General features: G+C 34.8%; 1 protein-coding gene across 1 annotated transcript in view; it reads left to right on the top strand.

The window, feature by feature from the left end:
* The window catches only part of SPEN (spen family transcriptional repressor), a 74,087-nt gene that overhangs the window by 26,190 nt on the left and 26,633 nt on the right, over nt 1–21,264 (top strand). The window contains exon 4 of the mRNA XM_063103752.1: nt 20,356–20,516. Coding sequence (XP_062959822.1) covers nt 20,356–20,516 — 161 coding nt within the window. The remainder of the gene's footprint in view (nt 1–20,355; nt 20,517–21,264) is intronic.

The following is a 21,264-nucleotide window of genomic DNA, read 5'->3' on the forward strand; positions in this document are numbered from 1 at the left end:
GAGATATGCTGATTTCTGAAAAACAGAATGGACTTTTTGGCAACATGACTGGATGATGGGCCTTTCAATGCTATCCTGTATGAACAGGACCAGGTGGTCTTTGCGCATATCACAGAACCTAATATATCGTCTTTATTAGAGTATATGTTCAATAAATAGTTGAAATACTTAGATACAATTCTTAGTTAACAGGAAGGATAAAGTAAAATTGAAGTAGATAGGTAAAAGACTGATCATTAAATTGTGATTGAAGCAAGGACACAGAAATAAAATCCTCTGGTGTTCAGAGTGTATTCATTGTCCTTGGGTTCAGCCTCCCTTTTATCAGATGTCCTTTTCCTCTATAATTATATTGAATTCAAAGTGTAATATTTTGAGATGGTATATAAATTCAGAATGTTTAATTTCCTTTGGAAAGAATTAAATTTTTTTTTTTTTTGTATTCTTATGATTGTGAAACTGACATTCCTAAAAGTCCTTTAAAGATGTTTAAAATTAACACTCTGTGATGAACAAAATATAGCTTGGTTTTTACCTATAGAAACAAGTTTCTCTTCTGTCTCCATGACTGACTGGGAAATCAGTCACCCTCTATCCTTCTTAATTGTTATAGCTTTGGTGAACAGATTCCTAGCATTGCATTTCAAATGAGTAAACATGGGATTAATAGCAGTCTAGTTATGAAGTCCTGATAAATAACACACCTACTGTTTCTGCAAAACTATTCACAGCATTTAACTGGTGAGCACTGGGGCTTCATAACATAACTTTTCCCGTGTATTCCCCTGTGCTGCTGTAGGTCTCTTTCTTTCTCTGTCATGGCCATTTAGTGAGTCACTTTTCTTTTCAACAGAACATTTTAAACGCATAAATTCTACAAAAGCATTTATTTTAAAATTCTTTGATTGAGGTTGAACATACTTTCTGTAGTTCCCTATCATTGGATTTTTTTTCCCCTATGGTTGTAATTTTCTTTAATACAAGCTAAAAGAATTGATGTATTTGTTGAGGTTAAATAGTTTATAAGCCTTTCTAATATCTGAAACTAATTTTAACTGAGCTTTGTTTTCCAGTTGTTCACTTTAAGCACAAAGATCAATTGGGCTGGTTTAGGGGGTCCCAGAACGTGGATAGGGAAAAACTAAATTACAAATTTTCTCTAACCTATAACTGAAATTAAGCATTTCCTTCCATTATGAAAGTGGGCAACAAACCACAGTAGGGTTAACAATATGAGTTACTTTATTACCAATATAAATCCACAGGTATTTTAATATTATTATGGTTGCAAATTTATATATCTCAAATTTGGGCTTATATTCATTGTTACTTTGAAATTAAGATAGTTATTAAATCCAGTGTTAGGTCTTGTTATTTAATATTAAAAAAGACGTATATTACTACAGGTTGAATATCCCTTATCTGAAATGCTTGTTATCAGAAGTGCTTTGAACTTCAGATTTTTTTGGATTTTGAAATATTTGCATTATATTTACTGGTTCAGCATCCCTGATCCAAAGATCCAAAATACTCTAATGAACATTTCCTTTGAGTACCATTCTGGTGCTCAAAAAGTTTTGGATTTTGGAGGATTTAGGATATTGGGATTGGGGATACTTAACCTATATATCACAAAAATTTAAACATTTTAAGAATTTAACATAATTATTTTACCTTTTGTTCCTATTTATTTTACTTTATGCATTTAAAAGTGTTATTCTGGAAAGTGGTCCATAGACTTCACCAGATTGCCAAAAAAGGTCCCTGGCACCTTTGTACCTGCAGTTAGTTCTTGATTCTTTACTCTCTAAAGCTTTACTGAATGAATGGTGGGAAAATGAATGAAAGGGTAATGATAGGGAGTTGAGATTTGCATAATTCAAAACTTCTTATTGTTCTATCCCGTCTCCACTAGGTTACTTTCCAGATCCTCTTTTTAGGCTAAAATTAACTTGAGTTCACATTCAGCCATCCATTTAAATAATAATGCCTTTTTTGTGCACCAAATTTATGGAATAAAATAGCTCAGTGGCAGGTTGTATGGAGCCCCAAGAATAGAACCAGTTTGGATTAAATATTAGCTAGGGCTAATCCAAAACAGAAATTCTATATGTCTGATTAAGAGTTAACATATATTTAAGTTAATCTGGATGTCTGTGGCTATGTGCATCTTTCTAGCATTACCAAAAGTAGCCCTGTTTTCTGCCCCCCTTAAAATATTTTTTGTCTTCTGAACAGCCTTTTCCTCTGAACCTGTTGGTTTTTCTGAAGGAAAGTATGTCAAGTAACTACAAACTTTTACTCTTTCTAGTTATAAAAGAAATATTTAGATGGAAATTCTTAAGACAAATATTGTAATAAGCCCAAAGAGAACTACGTAAAAATAAATGTAGTGAGTGACATCTGATTGTCTTTATTGTCTGGCTTTCAGTAAGCCATGTGGGCTTTATCATGCTTAGATATCTGTTTGAAGAAATCAGAATTTTATTGATTGATTGATTGATTGATTGATTGATTGTCATTTTTTTCATGACCGGCACTCAGCCAGTGAGTGCACTGGTCATTCCTATATAGGATCCGAACCCGCAGCGGGAGCGTCGCTGCGCTCCCAGCGCAGCACTCTACCGAGTGCGCCACGGGCTCGGCCCAGAAATCAGAATTTTAGAGCAAGCTTTCTTCTTAAACAGATTTTAAAAATGAGAACGAGTTAGTTTTTAAAAAAATGTATTTGATTAAATTTCCTCAGAGTTTCATTTTATACTTGTTACATTATTAGAATTTCTTTTGAATTGTAATAGCTGGAAGATATAAGGGAGCAACTTGGGGACAGGAGCGAGGAGAGAAACTCTCTCTGTCTCTCTCTCGTTCAAGCAGACTTTCCAGCTCTTTTCGCTAATATAATAAGCTTTATGTTAGAATAGTTTACTTTATATTGAAAGGGAAATGAAAATATTTCCCCTTTTTTGGCAGCTGGCCAGTACAGGGATTGAACCCTGGACCTTGGTGTAATCAGCATCACACTCTAACCAACTGAGCTAATCATCTAGCCTGAAAATATTTATTGCTGGTGATATTATTTGCTGAACTTGTCTGTATATTTCTTTAAGATTACATTTAGCATAAGTTATTTCAAAAGTTGTCTACAACCCCAGTACTTTTTTTCTAATGTTAGACAATTTATAATTGTAAACACTAATTAGAATATTGACTGAATTCTGATATCTTCTTTTTTTTTTTTTTTTTTTTTGGTGGCTAGCTGGTAAGGGGAACCGAACCCTTGGCCTTGGTGTTACATGGCTGTGCTCTAACCAACTGAGCTAACCAGCCAGCCCCAAGAATATTGAATGAATTCTGGATTTTTACAGCTAGACATAGATGGGGGTTATAAAAAGGAATGTGACAAAAAAAAAAAAAAAAAAGGAATGTGAACCTTTTAACTCAGAAAAGTTGGCATGAAAGTCCCTAGTCTCATAAGCATTCTTTTCTATAAAGTCCACATCTGCAAATCATTTTGTAAACAATCTAGACATTATAGATTAGTTTTTTCCATCAAGGGAGAGTTTTATCCAGATATCCCTTTGTCTTTATGAGGAAGTGTGTAGTTCATTAATTTTAGTTGTGAGATATTTTTCTTCCAAGTTCAGATAGAAATTTTTTCAGAATTGCTGTCAGCTTTGTGAAAGAATATGGATGAGGCAGAAAAGATAAGGAAAACCATTGGGAATGGTGACATTGTGTTATGTCTGAGTGACAGTGTATCTTCCATTTCTCTCTTTTTTTTATATATAGGTATGCTTATTCAGGTGTTAATTGGGGAGAAGGGGGCTGGCCACTTAGCGCAGTTGGTTAGAATGTGGTATTGATAACACCAAGGTCCAGGGTTTGATTCCTGTTACCACCCAGCCACCAAAAATAAAAAAATAAAATAAAATTGGGAGAAAGAAGCTCATTTCACTACCTGGCTATCCAGTTTTCTGTGACATGTATTGGAAACTGTCAGATATGGCAGCAGTAAAAGTCAGTTTCTTAAACTATAAAAGGAATTAATAATTAGTTATTTTTTGGTGATGTGTTACAGTGTTGAATCACATAAAACATTTGTCTGAATTTTTGTCATCAAAAGTGATCTGATCTGTAATAATGAATAGGCAAATAATTTCTGGATTCTTTTGGAGATAGAATTTTGTTTTGGTGCACTGTGCTTCTCAGATATATTTTGTGTGGTCAAAATAGTTTGTATTAATTGATTTTTTTTCTTTTTTCTTTTTTTCTTTCAAGGTCATCTTCTGTTTTTCCTTTTTTTTAAAAAAAATTCTTTTTAACAAGAAAGTCACTGGCACTAAAAATAGTGCCTTTTAATCTCAGAAAAAATGATGTAACTGACATTAAACCTTATTTGGGATGTTGGCAATTAGAAACCATGATTTTTTTCCTGGCTGTTCTGTTTGTAGCTACATAGGATTGAAGTGAAAGTAGAAATTAATTAAGTTGGTTTTATTGTACAATACCAACCTTTCTCCCTTTGCTACTCCTATTACACATGTTAGTTTGAGATGAATCACTTAAATTGAAATGGGTTTTTTTTTTGTTGTTTTTTGAGTGTGTGAAAAGAAGGGGCCGGCCCATGGCTCACTCGGTAGAGTGCGGTGCTGCTAACACCAAGGCCACGGGTTCGGATCCTATATAGGGATGGCCGGTTTGCTCACTGGCTGAGCGTGGTGCTGACAACACCAAGCCAAGGGTTGAGATCCCCTTACCGGTAATCTTTTTTAAAAAAAAAAAAAAAAAAAAAGAAGATACCTGTGCTAAGAGGCCATTGGAAACAAATTATTTGTCAATTAAAAAAAAGAAAACAAAATTACACCAACATGAAAATCAGTGATTAGGTGGATATTGCTTTTTGGAATAACTGTGTTTTGGGAGCATTAAGAGAATTTTCAAGGAGGAACAGCGAAGGTTTAGTAAAGCTTTTAATTTGTGAGGCCAAAGTCAAGAGTAATAAATGTACTTGGGAGGGATGTTTCTTAATTTATCTTGTGTTCCTTATTTTCATTTACAAGGAAAATATTTGCACCTTATTTTAAGCCTAAGTAAAGTACTATGTTTGCATTTCAAATAGCTGATTTGCTTCTGGCTTTTGTAACCATTATTTGACTTTTTTTAGTTTGTTTTTCTACCTCATTTTTTATTTTTATTATTATTATTTTTTTTTACCTTTTTAGATAGTTGAAATTATCTGAGGTTTTGAAAGGGAGAATGTCCTGCTGAAAATCAGTGTTATTAATAAAATGTATTCATTGCTCTGGACCTTTCCAACTGTTAAATGAAGTTTTTGTTTTGAAATTTGCACCTGTTATTTGTGATGTAGTTTTATTGACTGTATCATTAAATAACTCTCTCTTCTTGAAATACTGGTGTCTAAATTCTTTAAAAAGTTACCTACTTATAGAGGGTTTGGTGGATAAAAAAGAACAGGCGTATTGGTATATTAATGTGTTTGTAATCCTTGAAAAATATTAGGTCTTGCCACATTTGTAGTGGCTGTCTTAAATACCCATTACTTTCCAAAAGAATAATATTTATTTGCTCATTCCCTGCTTAATGCAATTTTGGGGTTGTTTAGTGGCATGAAATAAATGTTTAGCAGTGTGTGTTCTGCAGAGAAGTACACCAAAAAAAAAAAAAAGTTTTTTTCCATTCCCATGAGTAGTAGACAAACTGCAGAGGTCACTGAAGAGCTCATATTTTTGAAACACATTCCTTTTTTGGCTGCTGTATAGTTTGCTTTGTTATTGCGCAATAAGCTACACACCCTCTGTCTTTTGGGGTCATATTAGCCAGCCAAGCCTTTTATGTGCTAAATATGGAAAGTGTCTGCTTACTAATTGCTCTGGTGGGCTTAGCTCTCATTATAGAGATCTGTAAACAGGTCTGTTTCCTTTCTGGTTTTCCTTTTTCTGTCAAGTACAGCTTTTTTTTTTTAAAGTAAGGTTTTTTTTAAAAGAAAAAGTGTAGATGTTGTCAGCAGTAGGGTCCTGTATGGAATGGACGCTCTATTTTGGAAACAAGGCTGGGCTGACCCGTATTTGCTCGATATTGGGAACCTTGCTTTTATTTAAGATGCTCCGCTGCTAGAGAAATGAGAACCAGGTAGGCCTCGTTCTGAGATCAAACCGTTTGTGCAACCCCTGTATCTGAATGTGGTAGGGGAAGCTAGGAACTGCTTGTTTGTGACTCGATCCAGCCTCAACTGGAATCATCCAGTTTGAGTTGGCTGCTTGCCACCTCCCGGAGGCTTCCTTGTTTTGCCACGCCAGGGTTTCTGCCCGGCCCTCACGGGGCCGGGGCTGGACGAGGCTACAGGACCCGGCAGTGACTGGGCAGGAGGTGGGAGGGGTAAGGTGGCGCTATCCGCACTAGCTTCCCAGTGGCTGCCAGTTAACCGGGGTTTGTCCTGGGTAGGAAGTGTTTCAGATTTAGCAAGCGTGAACGCCCAAGAGTAGAGGCTGGTGCGAACTCTATTTTCAATACATCTTTAACCCCTTGCTTTAATAGTAATTTGTCCTCTGACCTTTAGAAGCTAAGGCTTGAAAAACTGCCTCTGCCGTACCATGGCTTGGCTATATCACAACATGGTCTGCATTTGGTGACAAGGAGTTTATTACCAAAGCCCCTAGGAACTTTGGCTTTAGTTATGTTTGTTTGAAGAACTGTCTCTCCCTTACCCCTTTTCATTTCCGCTTGAGTCGTGCTGGGGTTTATTTTGGTTAGTTAGGTGGAAGGGATTAAAATAGGTTTTGGGGTAAAATAGTTTCTGCTCTCTTGTGGGTTTTTATTTAATCTTTTTTTTTTTTTTTTTTTTTTTGTGGTGGCTGGCCAGTACAGTACTCTGAACCCTTAGTCTTGATGTTATAACACTGTGCTCTAACCAGCTAACCTAACTGGCCAGCCCCTAATTTAATTTTGATGTAAACTTTTTTTTAATGTTGCTTTAATAATTAACAAAAAGTAATTCAGCAGATTAAAGTTTTAACCAGTGAGTTTTAAAATTGAAAATGCTGTAATAAGTTGTATCTGTTTGACTTGGAAGCAAATGTAAAATCTTAAAAAAAAAAAGGAAAAGAAAAAGAAACCCAGTATTACACTTAAGTTATGAGTTTTTGATGTCATGGCTGCTTTGTGCACAAAAGGGGCCTCTTTCACAGATTGCCTCTTTGAGAAATAAGGGAGTTAAGTGATTAAACATAGCCTAATTAATGATCAGAAATTATTACAATTGGGGCCTGCTTGTGGCTCACTTGGGAGAGTGCGGTACTGAAAACACCAAGGCTGCAGGTTGGGACCCCTATATAGGGGATGGCCGGTTAGCTCTCTTGGGAGAGTGTGGTGCTGACAACACCAAGTCAAGGGTTAAGATCCCCTTACTGGTCATCTAAAAAAAAATTTTTAAAAAAGAAATTACTAAGATATATTAGAGTAAAGCCACAAGTCAAGGAGTACATTAACTTTTGTCTCATTAGATGCCAGAGCAGGGCTATATAGGACATGTAAATTTCCATAGTTTTGCTTATGTTTTAAATTTTTGGAATGAGATTGAAACCTCTGTTAGTCATTTTGAGTTAAGGTAAAACTTTACTCAGTGCACTTTTGGTGATCTTGTTCTCTTTTACCCCTTTGGGTTGTTTTCACGTGGAAGGCTCTTTTTAATCTGTCTTAGAGTACAAAGTGTGTGATTACTTTTACCTACAAAGATTTGTGAGAAAACTGAAAGAGCGCCCTCTGGCAATTTGCTTACTTAAATTGTTAGTCATTTGTTAAATTATATGCTATTAGAGTTTACTGCTGCTAGAAATTGTATAAAGTTCTCTCTATAGGACATCTTCCTTAATCTGCTTTGTACAGTAAATTAACTCTTTCTAGGCAGACAAAATATTAAGTGAAATATCTTAAAAAATGTCTTTGTAGCGTTAGTTTTCTCTTAAGAATCTCAGACTCATACTCTAAAAACTTTTCTTTGGTGTGGAAGAGATTAGAAATATATGCTAAGATAATGGTAGTAAAACATTTTCTTACAAATTGGTGGGAAAACATTATTCAATAAAATAGGATCAGGCATTTTTAGAATTTGGCTTGTTAATAACCATTTGACTTCCTCTTAATGCCATTAAATTTAAAAAACATTTTTAATGTTTGGAGTTGTAAATACCCCCAGCACTAAGTTCTATTTTTTATTCTAGCAATTCCTTTCTGCTTTTAAAGTGGAAATTTATGCTTTTAAGAATAATTTTGCTCACTTATTGGAGCTATTTGGTGTTACATTGTGAAATACATGTGGAGACTTTATCAAGATGACACCATGGTGTTGGTTTTTCTTAATAGTTTTAATACTATAACAATTATTTAAATGTGCTAAACCTCTAAAGTTTTATACCTTTCATTAATGGCATTTCTTTATTAAGCCTGCACTCATATATTCTGGGCTGTGGTTAGGCATTGTTTCAGCATTGTAATGGCGTAATGTTGTCTCTTATTTAAAGGATGATATGTTTGTTTACTGGGGAGGTTTTTGCTTCTAGAGCTAGGCTGCCCAATACTATAGCTACTAGCCACATGTGGTTATGGAGCACTGGAAATGTGGCTATTCTGTGCATACTGATCCATACTGTAACATGGATGAACCTCAAAAATATGCTAAGTAAAAGAAGCCAGTCACAGAAGACCACATATTATATGATTTTATTTATATGAAATGTCCAGAATAGGTAAACTATAGAGATAGAAAGTAGATTAGTAATTGCCTAGGGCTGAAGGTGGAAAAGAATTCAGAGTGACTGCTAGTGGGAATAAAGTTTCTTTGTGGGGTCATGAAAATATACTAAAATTACGTGATGGTGATGATTGCATAACTCTGTAAATATACTAAAAACCATTACTTGTCCACTTTTAAATGGGTAAATTTTGTGGTATGAAATTATATCTCAGTAGAACTGTTTAAAAAAATACAACAAAATTTGAAGACCTGGGGCCGAGCTCGTGGCGCACTCGGGAGAGTGCAGCGCTTGGGAGCGCAGCAATGCGCTCCCGCCGCGGGTTCGGATCCTATATAGGACTGACCAGTGCACTCACTGGCTGAGTGCTGGTCACGAAAAAACGACAAAAAAAAAAAAAAAAAAAAAAAAAAATTGAAGACCTGGGTAAAAAAATGTTTATTAATTTTTGCATCTTCAAATATTTTGAATATATTAGGGTAGATAAAACAAATTATTAAAATTAATTTCACCTGTTTCTTTTTACTTTTTAATTTTTTGGCAGGGTCAGTATGGGGATCTGAACCCTTGACCTTGGTATTACAAGGCCATGTTCTTCCCAGCTGAGCTAACAGGCCAGCCCTCTTTTTACTTTTTAAAATATGGTCATTTGAAAATTTAAAATTATATTTGTGGCTTAATTTTCTATTGGACAGCAGTGTCCTAGAAGCAAGCTTTATCAAAGCTGTAATGTCACAAAGTAATTTGTGCATCAGTTTAGTGCTTTTTGTTTTGTTTAAAGACAGAGTCCAGGGCTGAGCCCGTGGCGCACTCGGTAGCGTGCTGCGCTAACAGCGCGGCGACGCTCCCGCCGCGGGTTCGGATCCTATATAGGAATGACTGGTGCACTCCCTGGCTGAGCGCTGGTCACAAAAAAAAAAAAAAAAAAAAAGACAGAGTCCATTATTTTCCTTTCCTTCTTTTTTAATTCTCAAAACCCTTAGATTTTCTTGGAAATTATGGATCACTGGGAAAGGCTTTTGGGACTCTTATACCTAAAATATAAACTGAACTACTTTCAGATTTCTTTTTCAACAAATTTAGTATAGGTCAGGCTAAAATGCATATTGGATTCCAGGGTGGCCGAGAGAATCACTCAACTCATGAAAAAAATTTAATTTCTTAGTCCCCAAATAAATTACTTTAATTCCCCAAGAAAAAAATTAAATCATCTTAACCAGTGTAAAATAATATTTTTTATTTTAAAAAGAACTTAAATCTGAAGGTAATTGGGGGTAGGGGGTGCAGCTGGCCTGGACAGGGATCCAGGATTTTAAACAACTGAGGTAATTGGCCAGCCCCCCAAATGTCAGTTTTAAGTTTTGGCAAACACTTTTGATAGAGGTTTAAAATGTGTCAATTAACACACAGTGGAATTCTGGTGTTGGAATTAGTAGACAAACAATAAACATCCCTGTTGTTTCTAGACCTAATTTATATGATCAAAACTAATTCTTTGTATGTTATTTTCAGTTGTGTGGTGGGGGGCAGACTAGCTTCCTGAATATGCTGTGTCATGGTGATTGGAACCATTTTGGACTGTAGGTTTGTGTTTATCGCTGGGAGAAACTGCAGAGAAGTTGCTGTATTTAAGCAGAACAACTTTAGACTGGAGTTTCTGACTAATTTGTAATCATTTATAAATTAACAAGTGCACCAGATAGTAGAGGGCTTAGGCTCCTGGTGGAGAGTTAGGTGTCTTTTTAACCTCTTGGCCCTGTAAGTATCCAAATAGAGAGTTTAGAAATGGGAAACAGCAAACTTCTTTTTTATTCTGGATAGGAAGGAAATGTAATTATAATTAGCACTAAAGTCAAAAGGCAAAATCTGAAAGTTCAAATTTATGTGTAGGTTTGTTAAAGGGCACATTAGTTGTATGTAACCATTTGGAGTAAAAAAACCACATTTCACTTGATCTGTATGCTTTCTTGGCTTGTGCCTTTTAAAACATTTTAGTTCATACAAGAAGTATATCTGATTTTATATACTATGTGCTTAAGGGAATGAGAAAATCGATGCGTCAGGCCAGCCTGTGGCTCACTCGGGAGAGTGTGGTGCTGATAACACCAAGGCCATGGGTTCAGATCCCATATAGGGATGGCTGGTTAGCTCACTGGGTGAGCGTGGTGCTGACAACACCAAGTCAAGAGTTAAGATCCCAGGCCGGCCCGTGGCTCACTCGGGAGAGTGTGGTGCTGATAACACCAAGGCCCCGGGTTCGGATCCCATATACGGATGGCCGGTTCGCTCACTGGCTGAGCGTGGTGCTGCCAACACCAAGTCAAGGGTTAAGATCCCCTTACCGGTCATCTTTTAAAAAAAAAAAAGAGTTAAGATCCCCTTACCGGTCATCTTTAAAAAAATAAAAATAAAAAAAATTGATGTGTCGTAATTGACGTTTATATTTTTTCATCCATTTGTCTTTTGACTAAGGCATCCCTTGGATGTTCTAAAGACTTTGCTGCTATGCCAAAGGTTTCTTGTTCCTTAGACAGACATGTTATTATCTCCTTATTACTTTCAGTGAGCATGCATGTTTGATGCTTTTGCTTTAAGTTACTTGAACAGGAGTAGGTTTTCTGAGTCTTAAGGGATTGCCAGCAATGTAAGAACTTGATTGGCCCAGCTTCTTTGGAATTTAAAAGTACATTAGGGCCAAGGTTCTTTTGGAAAATGTAGAAAAGCAATTTTTTTTTTCACTTTACTCACTATAAATTTTATACTTAGCATCTGTTTGTAGCAGAATCTGATCACGTATCTGACAAAAAAGCAATCTGAACATAAGATAGTAAGAAATACTTGGTAATGGAGTCTGTGCTAGATGGTGATGTTATGATTCTTAAAGTTAACTAAAAAATAGTAAGAAGTACTTGGTAATGGAGTCTGTGCTAGATGATGATAATTCTTAAAGTTAACTAGGGAATTTTAGGGCCCAGTAAAGGCCACCAGAAAGTAAGTCACATGATTCTTAGTAATAGATTAACAAAAGCATAACCTCTTTCTATTTTTGCTGTCATTATTAGAATGGTAGATTCTGAAACCACCATATTATGTTTTTAATGCCAAAGCTTGTAAGACTTCAAAAAAAAACAAACAACTTTTAAATAATTATGGTAAAATATACACAGCATAAAAGTTACCATTTTTAGGTGTATACTTCTGTGCCGTTAAGTGCATTCACATCGTTGTGCAACCATAGCCACTATCTTCAGAACTTTTTCGTCATTAAACAATAACTCTCTCTGGTAACTACTATTCTACTCTCTGTCTCTATGAATTTTTGACTACTCTAGGTACTTCATATGCGTAGAATTATGCAACATTTATCCTTTTGTGTCTGGCTTATTTTTTTAGCATATTATCAAGATTCACCCATCTTGTTGCATGTGTCAAATTTCATTCCTTTTTAAGGCTGAATAATATTCCTTTAACATTTTTTGGTAAGCTTTAATTGTCCGCCAGTTATTCTATAGATCACTACGAGGGTACTTCAAAAAGTTCATGGAAAGAATCATATTATGTTTTAATTCTATTATTCTACAAACTTTTTTTTTTTTAATAATATTTTTTTTTAATCATTCTTTTCACTTTGGATTTAGTCTCCTGACCCAGAAACCATCTCACTTCATTTAGTTCTTAAAGTTTTTGATGAGCCATTGTTACTACACCAACATTATGGTCTTGAGTCCGGGCATCTCCTTGAGATAATACAAAACTTTTTGAAGTAACCTCATATTTCCATCATATTTCTTTTATTTAACTCTACCCGAAGACAGTAATAAACTTAAAAATATTAATTGCAGCTATAATTGCATCCCAAGAATTACTTGAATTTAACCTTTTGTGAGAAAGTTAACCACATACAGCATATTTAAACTCAATTTTAAACAGCATTTTCTGCCAAACTAAGGCACTCTTTAAAAAGTAGTCTTTGAGGCTTGACAGTTATAAAAAATAATAAAATAAAATAAATAAAAAGTAGTCTTTAATGATTTTCTTTTTTCCCTCTAATTTATGTAACTGTTGGACTTGAGAATAGGAAGATAAATAAAGCAAATTATTCCATTTTCTGTCTCTATGAATTTAACTATTCTTAGTATACCATGTAAGTGGAATCATACAATATTTGTCTTTTTGTGTCTGGATTTTTTCACTTAGTGCAGTATCTTAAAGGTTCATCCATATTATAGCATATGTCAGAATTTCCTTCCTGTTTAAGGCTGAGTAATATTCCATTGTATGTATATACAACATTTTGTTTATCCTTTCTTCTGTTGATGGACCCTTGGGCTTCTACTTTTTAGCTGTTGAATATGGGTGTACCAATAGTTATGCAAGTCCCTGTTTTTTGTGGAGGGGGGGTTGCTGGCTGGTATGGGGATCTAAACCATTGACGTTGGTGTTACCAAACGCCACATGCTGAGTGAGCTAACTGGCCAGCTCTGAATTCCTGTTTTCAGTTCTTTTGGGTATATAACCACAGGTGAAATTGATGGATCATATGGTTAGTCTTAGTTTATTTTGGGAACTACAGTGGCTGCACCATTTTACCTTTCCACCAGTAATGCACAAAATAAAAAACCAGAATGTACAAGGGTTCCACTTTTTTCACATCCTTGTCAATACTTGTTATTTTGTTTATTTTTAATAGCCGTCCTAATGGGTGTATAGTAATAGCCATTCTCGTGTGGTTTTGGTTTGCATTTCCCAGATGGTTAGTGATGTTGAGTATCTTTTTGTGTGCTTATTGGTCATTTGTATATCTTTGGAGAAATGTCTAAGTCCTTTGCCCATTTTTTGTTGTTGAGTTGTATCATTTTTTTTAAGGTGAAGTTAAAATGTCTTAAAATTATAAAGCAAAGTACCCCATTAATCTCTTTATGCAAAATAGAAGTTTTACTGATTTCTTCTGAACATTGTACTTTGGTGAGGAAAAATCTAATTGTGATACTAAACTACCACCTTAAATCCCTAAGTTGAGGTTAAAAAGAAAGCTGTTGCACTAAGAATTCATTTTAATATGAGTGGAATAGTTTTCATTGATGTAAACTTTTCTAGATTATGGGTAGCAATACTGTATATCTCACTCACTGTTTAAAAATTACAAACCTGGCGGGGAGAGGAGGGAAAGAGGAACGGGTAAAGGGACACAAATCAACTACAGTGTATATTAGGAGGTTAAAATAAAAAAAAAAAATAGATAAATAAAATTAAATATCATTGAACAGAAAAAAAATTACAAAACTGTTTTGTCTACAAAGAACTTTGACCTTAGTATTGACATGGCAAAAGTATACATTGTAAGAAGCTGTTTGTACTTCACCTTTTTACAGTGTTTTCCAAAATCAAGTGATGTCAGAGTGTTTCCAATCCCAGCTCCCAACCCTCCAACCCTGCCCGCCCCTTTTTTTTGGATGGCTGGCCAGCATGGAGATCTGAACCTGTAACCTTGGTGCTATAAGGCTAACCAGCCAGCCTCCCAGCTTCCCCTTAAGTAGTGTAATTTCCAGAAATTGACATTTCTTCTTCTTCTTTTTCTGTAAGTTTGGGAGTTACTCAAAGATTTTTATGAAATGATGCATCAGTAATAAGTAAGAATAATCACTTTAAGGGTCCTGTGATTGGATTGCACTTGAAACTAGCATGTTGGTTTTTCAAAAGAAGGGAAAGCCGTCAAAGAAATAATGTAGGCCAGGGTTTCTCAGTCTTGCCACTATTCACATTTCAGCCCAGAGAATTCTTTGTTGTGCAGACTGTCCTGTGTACTGTAGGATTTTTAGCAGCAACCCTGGCCTCAACCTCCTAGATGCTAGTACTAGCCCTCTACCCACCTGTAACCACCAAAAATGTCTCCTGGGCGGCGGGGGCAAAAGTTCTCCACTATCCCAGCCACTGATTGTAAGTATTTATAACTATAGGATCTGTGAATGAAGTAGAATAATCACCCAAAGACTCTGGTCTTTGTCAGACATTTAAAACCTTTTTTTGCATGTGTATTTTAATTGTGCCACTGCCTTTTTTTTTTTTTTTATTTTTAGAAATAAACATCCCAGAAAAATGTTTATCTCTTAAAATCATCTTCCACAAAGTTCTAGATAACAGGATCCATGAAGTGTTTTTTTGTTTTTATAAATATCAGTAGTTTTTCAATGAGGTTATTAATCATTTAAAGTCTTGGAACAGCCATTATTTTTCCTGCATAATTAATGAAATATCAAGAAAAACGTTGTAGTTTCTAACCAAGTAATATTTTATCAGAAATTTTCATTTCACTCTTAGATATCAAGTTTAACACCCTCCTCCATTTTATTGAGCTTGATGTGCTTTCCTAGGCATTAATCTCAATTACTTGCACAATTCTAATCCATAATTTCTTTCAGATACAGGTATTACATATCCAGTACCATACTAGGTTCTGTGTTTACAGAGATGAATCCAGTATTAGACTTTCAAGAAGGCTGGTAAATGAGTCATTATAATACAGAGTGAAAGGATTTAAGACAGTCATTGTAGTAAGAGTCCTAGGAACGCACAGCTAAGATACCAATAAATTTTATGGGATGGGGTGGGTTGGAGCGGGGATGTCAGGAACAACTACAGAGCAGGAATTTAACATTGAAGCTAATCCTTGAAGGCAGGCAAGGAGAGAGAGGAAGGTGCCTTCAATGGGAGTGGGTATGGACAAGAATTTTCATTTGCTTGCTATATGCTAGGCAGAGTGCTGAGCACTTTATAAGCATTAACTCATTAAATCCTCAAAATAGCCCCTCTCAAGTAGGGGCTATCACCATTTACATACAAGAAAATTAAGGATTAGGCACAAAGTAATTTAACCAAGCATTCATAGGTAGTAAGAAAAAAAGGTACCATGGCTGGTATAACACTCCGATGTGGATAGATCATTATTAGATGGGGTTTGGAAGGTCATGAGAACAGAATGAGGAGTGGCTAGAAAATTATTTTGGGTCCAAGTTGAGGAATATGGACTTTATCCTGTAGATATTTGGGAGCTATCAGAGATGGAAAATTGGAGGTGGGTAGAGAGTCATAGAATCCTAGAGCTGGCAAGGGACCTTTAAAGACTGTGAGGTCTGATAACCCAGCAGGGAAACTGAGGTTTAGAGAAGCAAAATGAGGCGCCTTACCAAGCCACCCAGCAGAGTATTTCTTTCCTATTTTTCTGACTTTAAAAAAAATAGAGGCCAAATGCAAAAATTAAAAAATAAAACAGAGAGGCCGGCCCGTGGCTCACTCGGTAGAGTGCGGTGCTGATAACACCAAGGCCACGGGTTCGGATCCTATATAAGGATGGCCGGTTTGCTCACTGGCTGAGCGTGGTGCTGACAACACCAAGCCAAGGGTTGAGATCCCCTTACCGGTCATCTTTAAAAAAAATAAAATAAAATAAAAAAATAAAAAATAAAAAAAAAATAAAACAGAGGCTTAATTCAGGTTACATCAGAAGTGGCAGTTGAAAATGGTAGTGGAGTCAACATCAGACTGTCTACTAAACTAGGGGTTGTTTTTTTTTTAACTCTCTGGACTCAGGACCCTTTTGCTTTCTTAAATTATTGAGTTTTTGTTTATCGTGGGTAGTATCTGTTGACATTTGCCATATTGAAATAAAAACTTTTAATTTAAAACTTTAACATATTTTATATTAAAAATCAGTGAAAAGAGTGACATTGTTTTATCTTTTTGCAAATCTCTTTAATGTCTAGTTTACTTAGATAGTTAGATTCTTATAACTAACCCTGTATTCATACTGTGGTCATCAGGTTTTTTTGGGTGAAGTATATGAAGAAAATCTGGCCTCATAAGATATGTAGTTGAAATAGGGAGGACTTATTCAACTGCATACCCCCTAAAAGGTCTTCACACCACAGTTAAACAACTGCTGCACTAAAAAGATATAATTTGGACTTGTAAGAAATAGGATATAGAGGGATTATTACCTGGTGCAGTGATGCATTCCATTCAAGAAATTAGGTTTTTTCCTCATTCGAGGAAAGCACCTTGGACCAGTGGGCACATTTTGAGCCTGAGGGAAAATCTGCATTTTGCATATTTTTCTTCTTAACCCAAGCTTATATATTAATTATGTGGAGTGAAAAATTATTAGCTATCTGATGGGAAGGGAGGTTGTTGGAAAATTATCACTTGAGAATATATCTGCTTTTAACAAATGGTGGACCCTCTTTTAATTGCAGAGTTTTATAATTGCTTTAATTGCTCCTTTTGAAAAACATCTATGCCAGATATTTCTCAACTTAATTTGGTTAAATGCCTTTTAATCTTTCGGCTTGAAAACAAAAAAACAAAAACATAGGCTGGCTGGTTAGCTCAGCTGGCTAGAGCACAGCCTTACAAAACCAAGGTCATGGGTTTGGATCCCTGCACTGGGCAGCTGCAAAAAAAAAAAAAAGCCTATTTACATAATTAAATGTTTACAAATAATACAGGGATATAGAACATAGAAGTCAGTCATTGGATGTCAATTTTGTGTGTGAACAAATATAGCCCTGAGTCATCTTATAAATAATATACCCAGTGCCTTGACATTTCAGTGATGAGTCAGATGCTCATATAGTTTTGTATATAAAGTGTAGGAACAGGAATAGTTGGTTATCTGCTGAGATGATTTGATTTATAAGAATCCTAGCCTTCTATATTTTATTTGCTCATCAAGAATTATTATGTAACCAGTTGCTTATTATATTTCTCCATTATGGACATTTTGATTAGACCTGCTTCTTATTTTTGTTAATAATCTTAATTATAAGTTATAAGCAAATATAAGAAATAATTCAGCCTTAATTGTCTTTGGAAATATGCTTAGGAGAAGTGTAACTAGATTTTTTAAAATTGTGTTTCTTTGTTAGAGCATGGTGCTGATAACACCAAGGTCAAGGTTTGGATCCCCGTACCTGCTAGCTGCCAAAATAAAATTTTAAAAAACTGTGTTTCTTTCAAATTTTTTACCATTTAGAAAGATACTTTTAATTAATGTTGAAATTGTAATGTTGATGTGGCCAGGTAAACTTAAAGTCTACTTTCTTAAAATTATTAGTCAATACACCATTATTACTACTTCATTAAGACAAATTAGACTGGAATAGATTCTTAGTAACTATTTTTTGCTTTTAAGAAACAACTAAATACTATATGTGATGCACTTTGGTGAACTGTTGTGATTCTTTAGTTTTAACGAAATTGTGACAATAAAACTTTTTTAAAAATTAAAATTGACAAATTCTGGGCATTTGGGCTTTCTGTTTAGTAAGACTGAAAATTATTTGGGAGTCTAAGTTTGTGCCCCTACAAATCTTTAGGATCGGGATCTTTAAATCCACAGTACATTTGATGTACTATAATTGAGATGCACATTATGGTTTAGGTTAGCATATCAAAATGCGAACTCATATCTCTTATCATTTTCATAATTCATTTAAAAACCTGTTCCCTTTCTAGTTACTATTTCAAATTGGTGTGGTACGTTGATTCACCAAAAGAAAGTGTGATGAAATTTATAATCTAATTTCTATCACTATTTTGTACTTTATTTTAAAATCATTATTACCATCAATGGATCATCTTCCTCTCCATTTTTACAATACAGATTTGTATATAACTTTGTTTTTGTTACCTTATTATTTCAATAGCCAGAAATTCTGCTCTTGCCCTTGTTTACTTCTCTACCCACTGTTGCTAAGGAATTTTGGTGTATATAATATTGGTAGTATTGTAATGAATATATTTTCCTTAATGGTTACTTTTTGATACATCAGAATTTATTAGGTTGATAAGTCACATAACATTGTATACTGTAGTCATCTGGTGGCTTTGTTAATAATCTTGTATTACTTGGAGTATTTAATTCATGTAATAAGTATTTATTTACTTCTGTGCCCAAAACAGAAGATTAATTTTGTTAACCTTTAATTTCAATGACAATATAGTATCCAGTCGGGATACTGTTTACTTAGTACTAGTAAGACTGCTTTTGCTGGATGATGTTTAAAAAAAAAAAAAAATCTTTTTGTAGATGGGAAAACTGAAGCCCAGTCATTTATAGGAGGCTTGGTAATGACCTCTTGTGGTTCTGTCTCAAGGTTTTTATCCCTACTAATTTGTATTTTGTAGCTTAGCTATTCCCTTTTGGCTCTTCTTGAGATAGGTTTATTTCCCTGTATTTCAAACTGCAGAAAGTTCTTGATAACCTCATTTAAGTTTTCATCTTTTGCCTTAGCATGTGAGAGCTAAATGAAAATGCTGTATAAATTCTTAGTTTTCTAGAAACATCATTAATTTTCTACAAGAAAACATCATAGTATTTTTTTTTTTTTTTAAAGGCAGCAGCAAAATTTTTTAACTTAGGCTTGGATGCATTTGTCTGGATGGAGTAGTGATTGTCCTGGATGTGAGATCTGTAGTCTTAGTACAAATGACAAAAACTACCATGGGTCTTTTCCTCTCGCTAGTGTGTTTAAGATTGATTACCCGCCCCCCCCCCCCCCCCCCCCGAGATATTTGCTTGAAAGATAAGGCTTCCATAATAGGGATGCGAGTAGGAAGCAAAATTTCAGAAAGACAGCAGCATCTATAAACAGCTTTTTACTAACCTACTTGAGAATGCCATGAAAGAACTAAAACCACAGCAATCTTGCACATCTAGCACTGAAAAGGCAATTTTCTGTTTCTCACATAGTTCTTAGGCATAATAAATTTATTTCAGTATTTCCTTTTCTTAATCTGACTGTGTAGGTAACATTTTCTTCATGTCTTTCAATTGACTGTCTCCCTTTGAGGATTTTATTAAATTTAAGAGTAATAAATTCGATTTTATTCACTTTCACTCCCACATTATCCACAGAGAAGAGAGCCTAAACTAACAAAACTCAAGTAACATATTACTACTACTAATAGTAACAGCAGTGCTGCTTCATATATTGAATGCCTGTCATATTCCAAACTCTCTAAACCTGTGGGATATTTTATTTAATTATCAATCATGTGAGAATGGTACTGTTAATCATTATTTCCATTTTGTGGATGTGGAAAAACTGAGACTTAGCAACAGGTTAAGTGATTTGTCTAAGGACACATGCTATATGTCTGAGCCAAGACTTGAATATAGATCTCTGAATCCAAAACCCGTATATATACTATTCTATTATTATTATTACCCTAAGTGAATTGCATTATGAATTGCAAGTGAATTGCATTATGAATACTCTAAGTGAATTTTATGTCATTTGAAAAAAAATGGTTCAGATTATTCATAGAATGAAATATTTGCCTTTACGTGTTATGCGGTAGTAAAAGAATGTTACTTTTTCTGTCACATACTTAGGTTAGTGTTTACTGTCTTCTGCCATCTGTGAATGTAGTGTATGAGATAGATGTGGGGAAAGTAGGGCCTACAGAAATCACAGTCCTAAAGTTTGCACCTGTTAATTATTGCCACTTGTCAATTTTAAGAAGTTCTATATGCTACTCATTTCCTGTCTTTTCACTAAAGATTGTTTTGTTTTTTGACCTTCTGCAGCAGTGATACTAGCAGTAGTTCAAGTGATGACTCTCCAGCCCGATCAGTTCAATCTGCAGCAGTCCCAGCACCCACTTCCCAGTTGCTTTCATCTCTGGAAAAAGATGAGCCCCGTAAAAGTTTTGGGATCAAGGTTCAGAATCTTCCAGTACGCTCTACAGGTAAAATTGTGTATGACTGTGATTTCTTCTCTGCTACTATTGGGGAATGAGATAGACTGGGCAACTTGAATTTCATACTTTGTAGTAAAAACAATTTTTCCTTTTGTGGTTCATTAGCATTATATAATGCCATATAAGAAAAAGCATGTGATTATTATAATTTGATGTAGTTTAAGTTTTAGTTTGTTACCCATGCACATATATAAAGATTGCATGGTGGATGGTATTTTATTTATATATATCTCATTTGCATGTTATTTATATATTGTATGCATATACATATACAAGGCGACTTCAAAAAGTTCATGGAAAAATAGAATTAAAAGATAATACAAATCTTTCCATGAACTTTTCGAAGTCCCCTTGTATATATAAAGATTGTATGGTGGATGATATATAAAGGAAGCATGGTTTATTTTTGAATGAGTATGTTTCTGGATTAAATATTTTGGTATTGGGGGAATTTGGTATGATGAAATTTTAGAAATACTAATATTTTCAGTTAGATTTATTACGTTGGCCTGAAGTCCTGTGTTATGTGAAATAACTTTGGTTATAAAATGGAATGCCTTTTGAAAATACTAACATTTTAAATGAGGAAAACCATGAATAATGGAAATGTCTAATTAAAAGCTAGTCTGTAGTCTCTTCTTTATTCGTGGTATTTTTAATCGACAGTTCACCGTAATATACTGTTTTCCTATGTCAGGCATTGAGTATGTAAACAAGTTAAAGCTGTTAGTACATG

The sequence above is a fragment of the Cynocephalus volans genome, chromosome 8, assembly GCF_027409185.1.
Source record: "Cynocephalus volans isolate mCynVol1 chromosome 8, mCynVol1.pri, whole genome shotgun sequence".
Classification (NCBI taxonomy): Eukaryota; Metazoa; Chordata; class Mammalia; order Dermoptera; family Cynocephalidae; genus Cynocephalus; species Cynocephalus volans.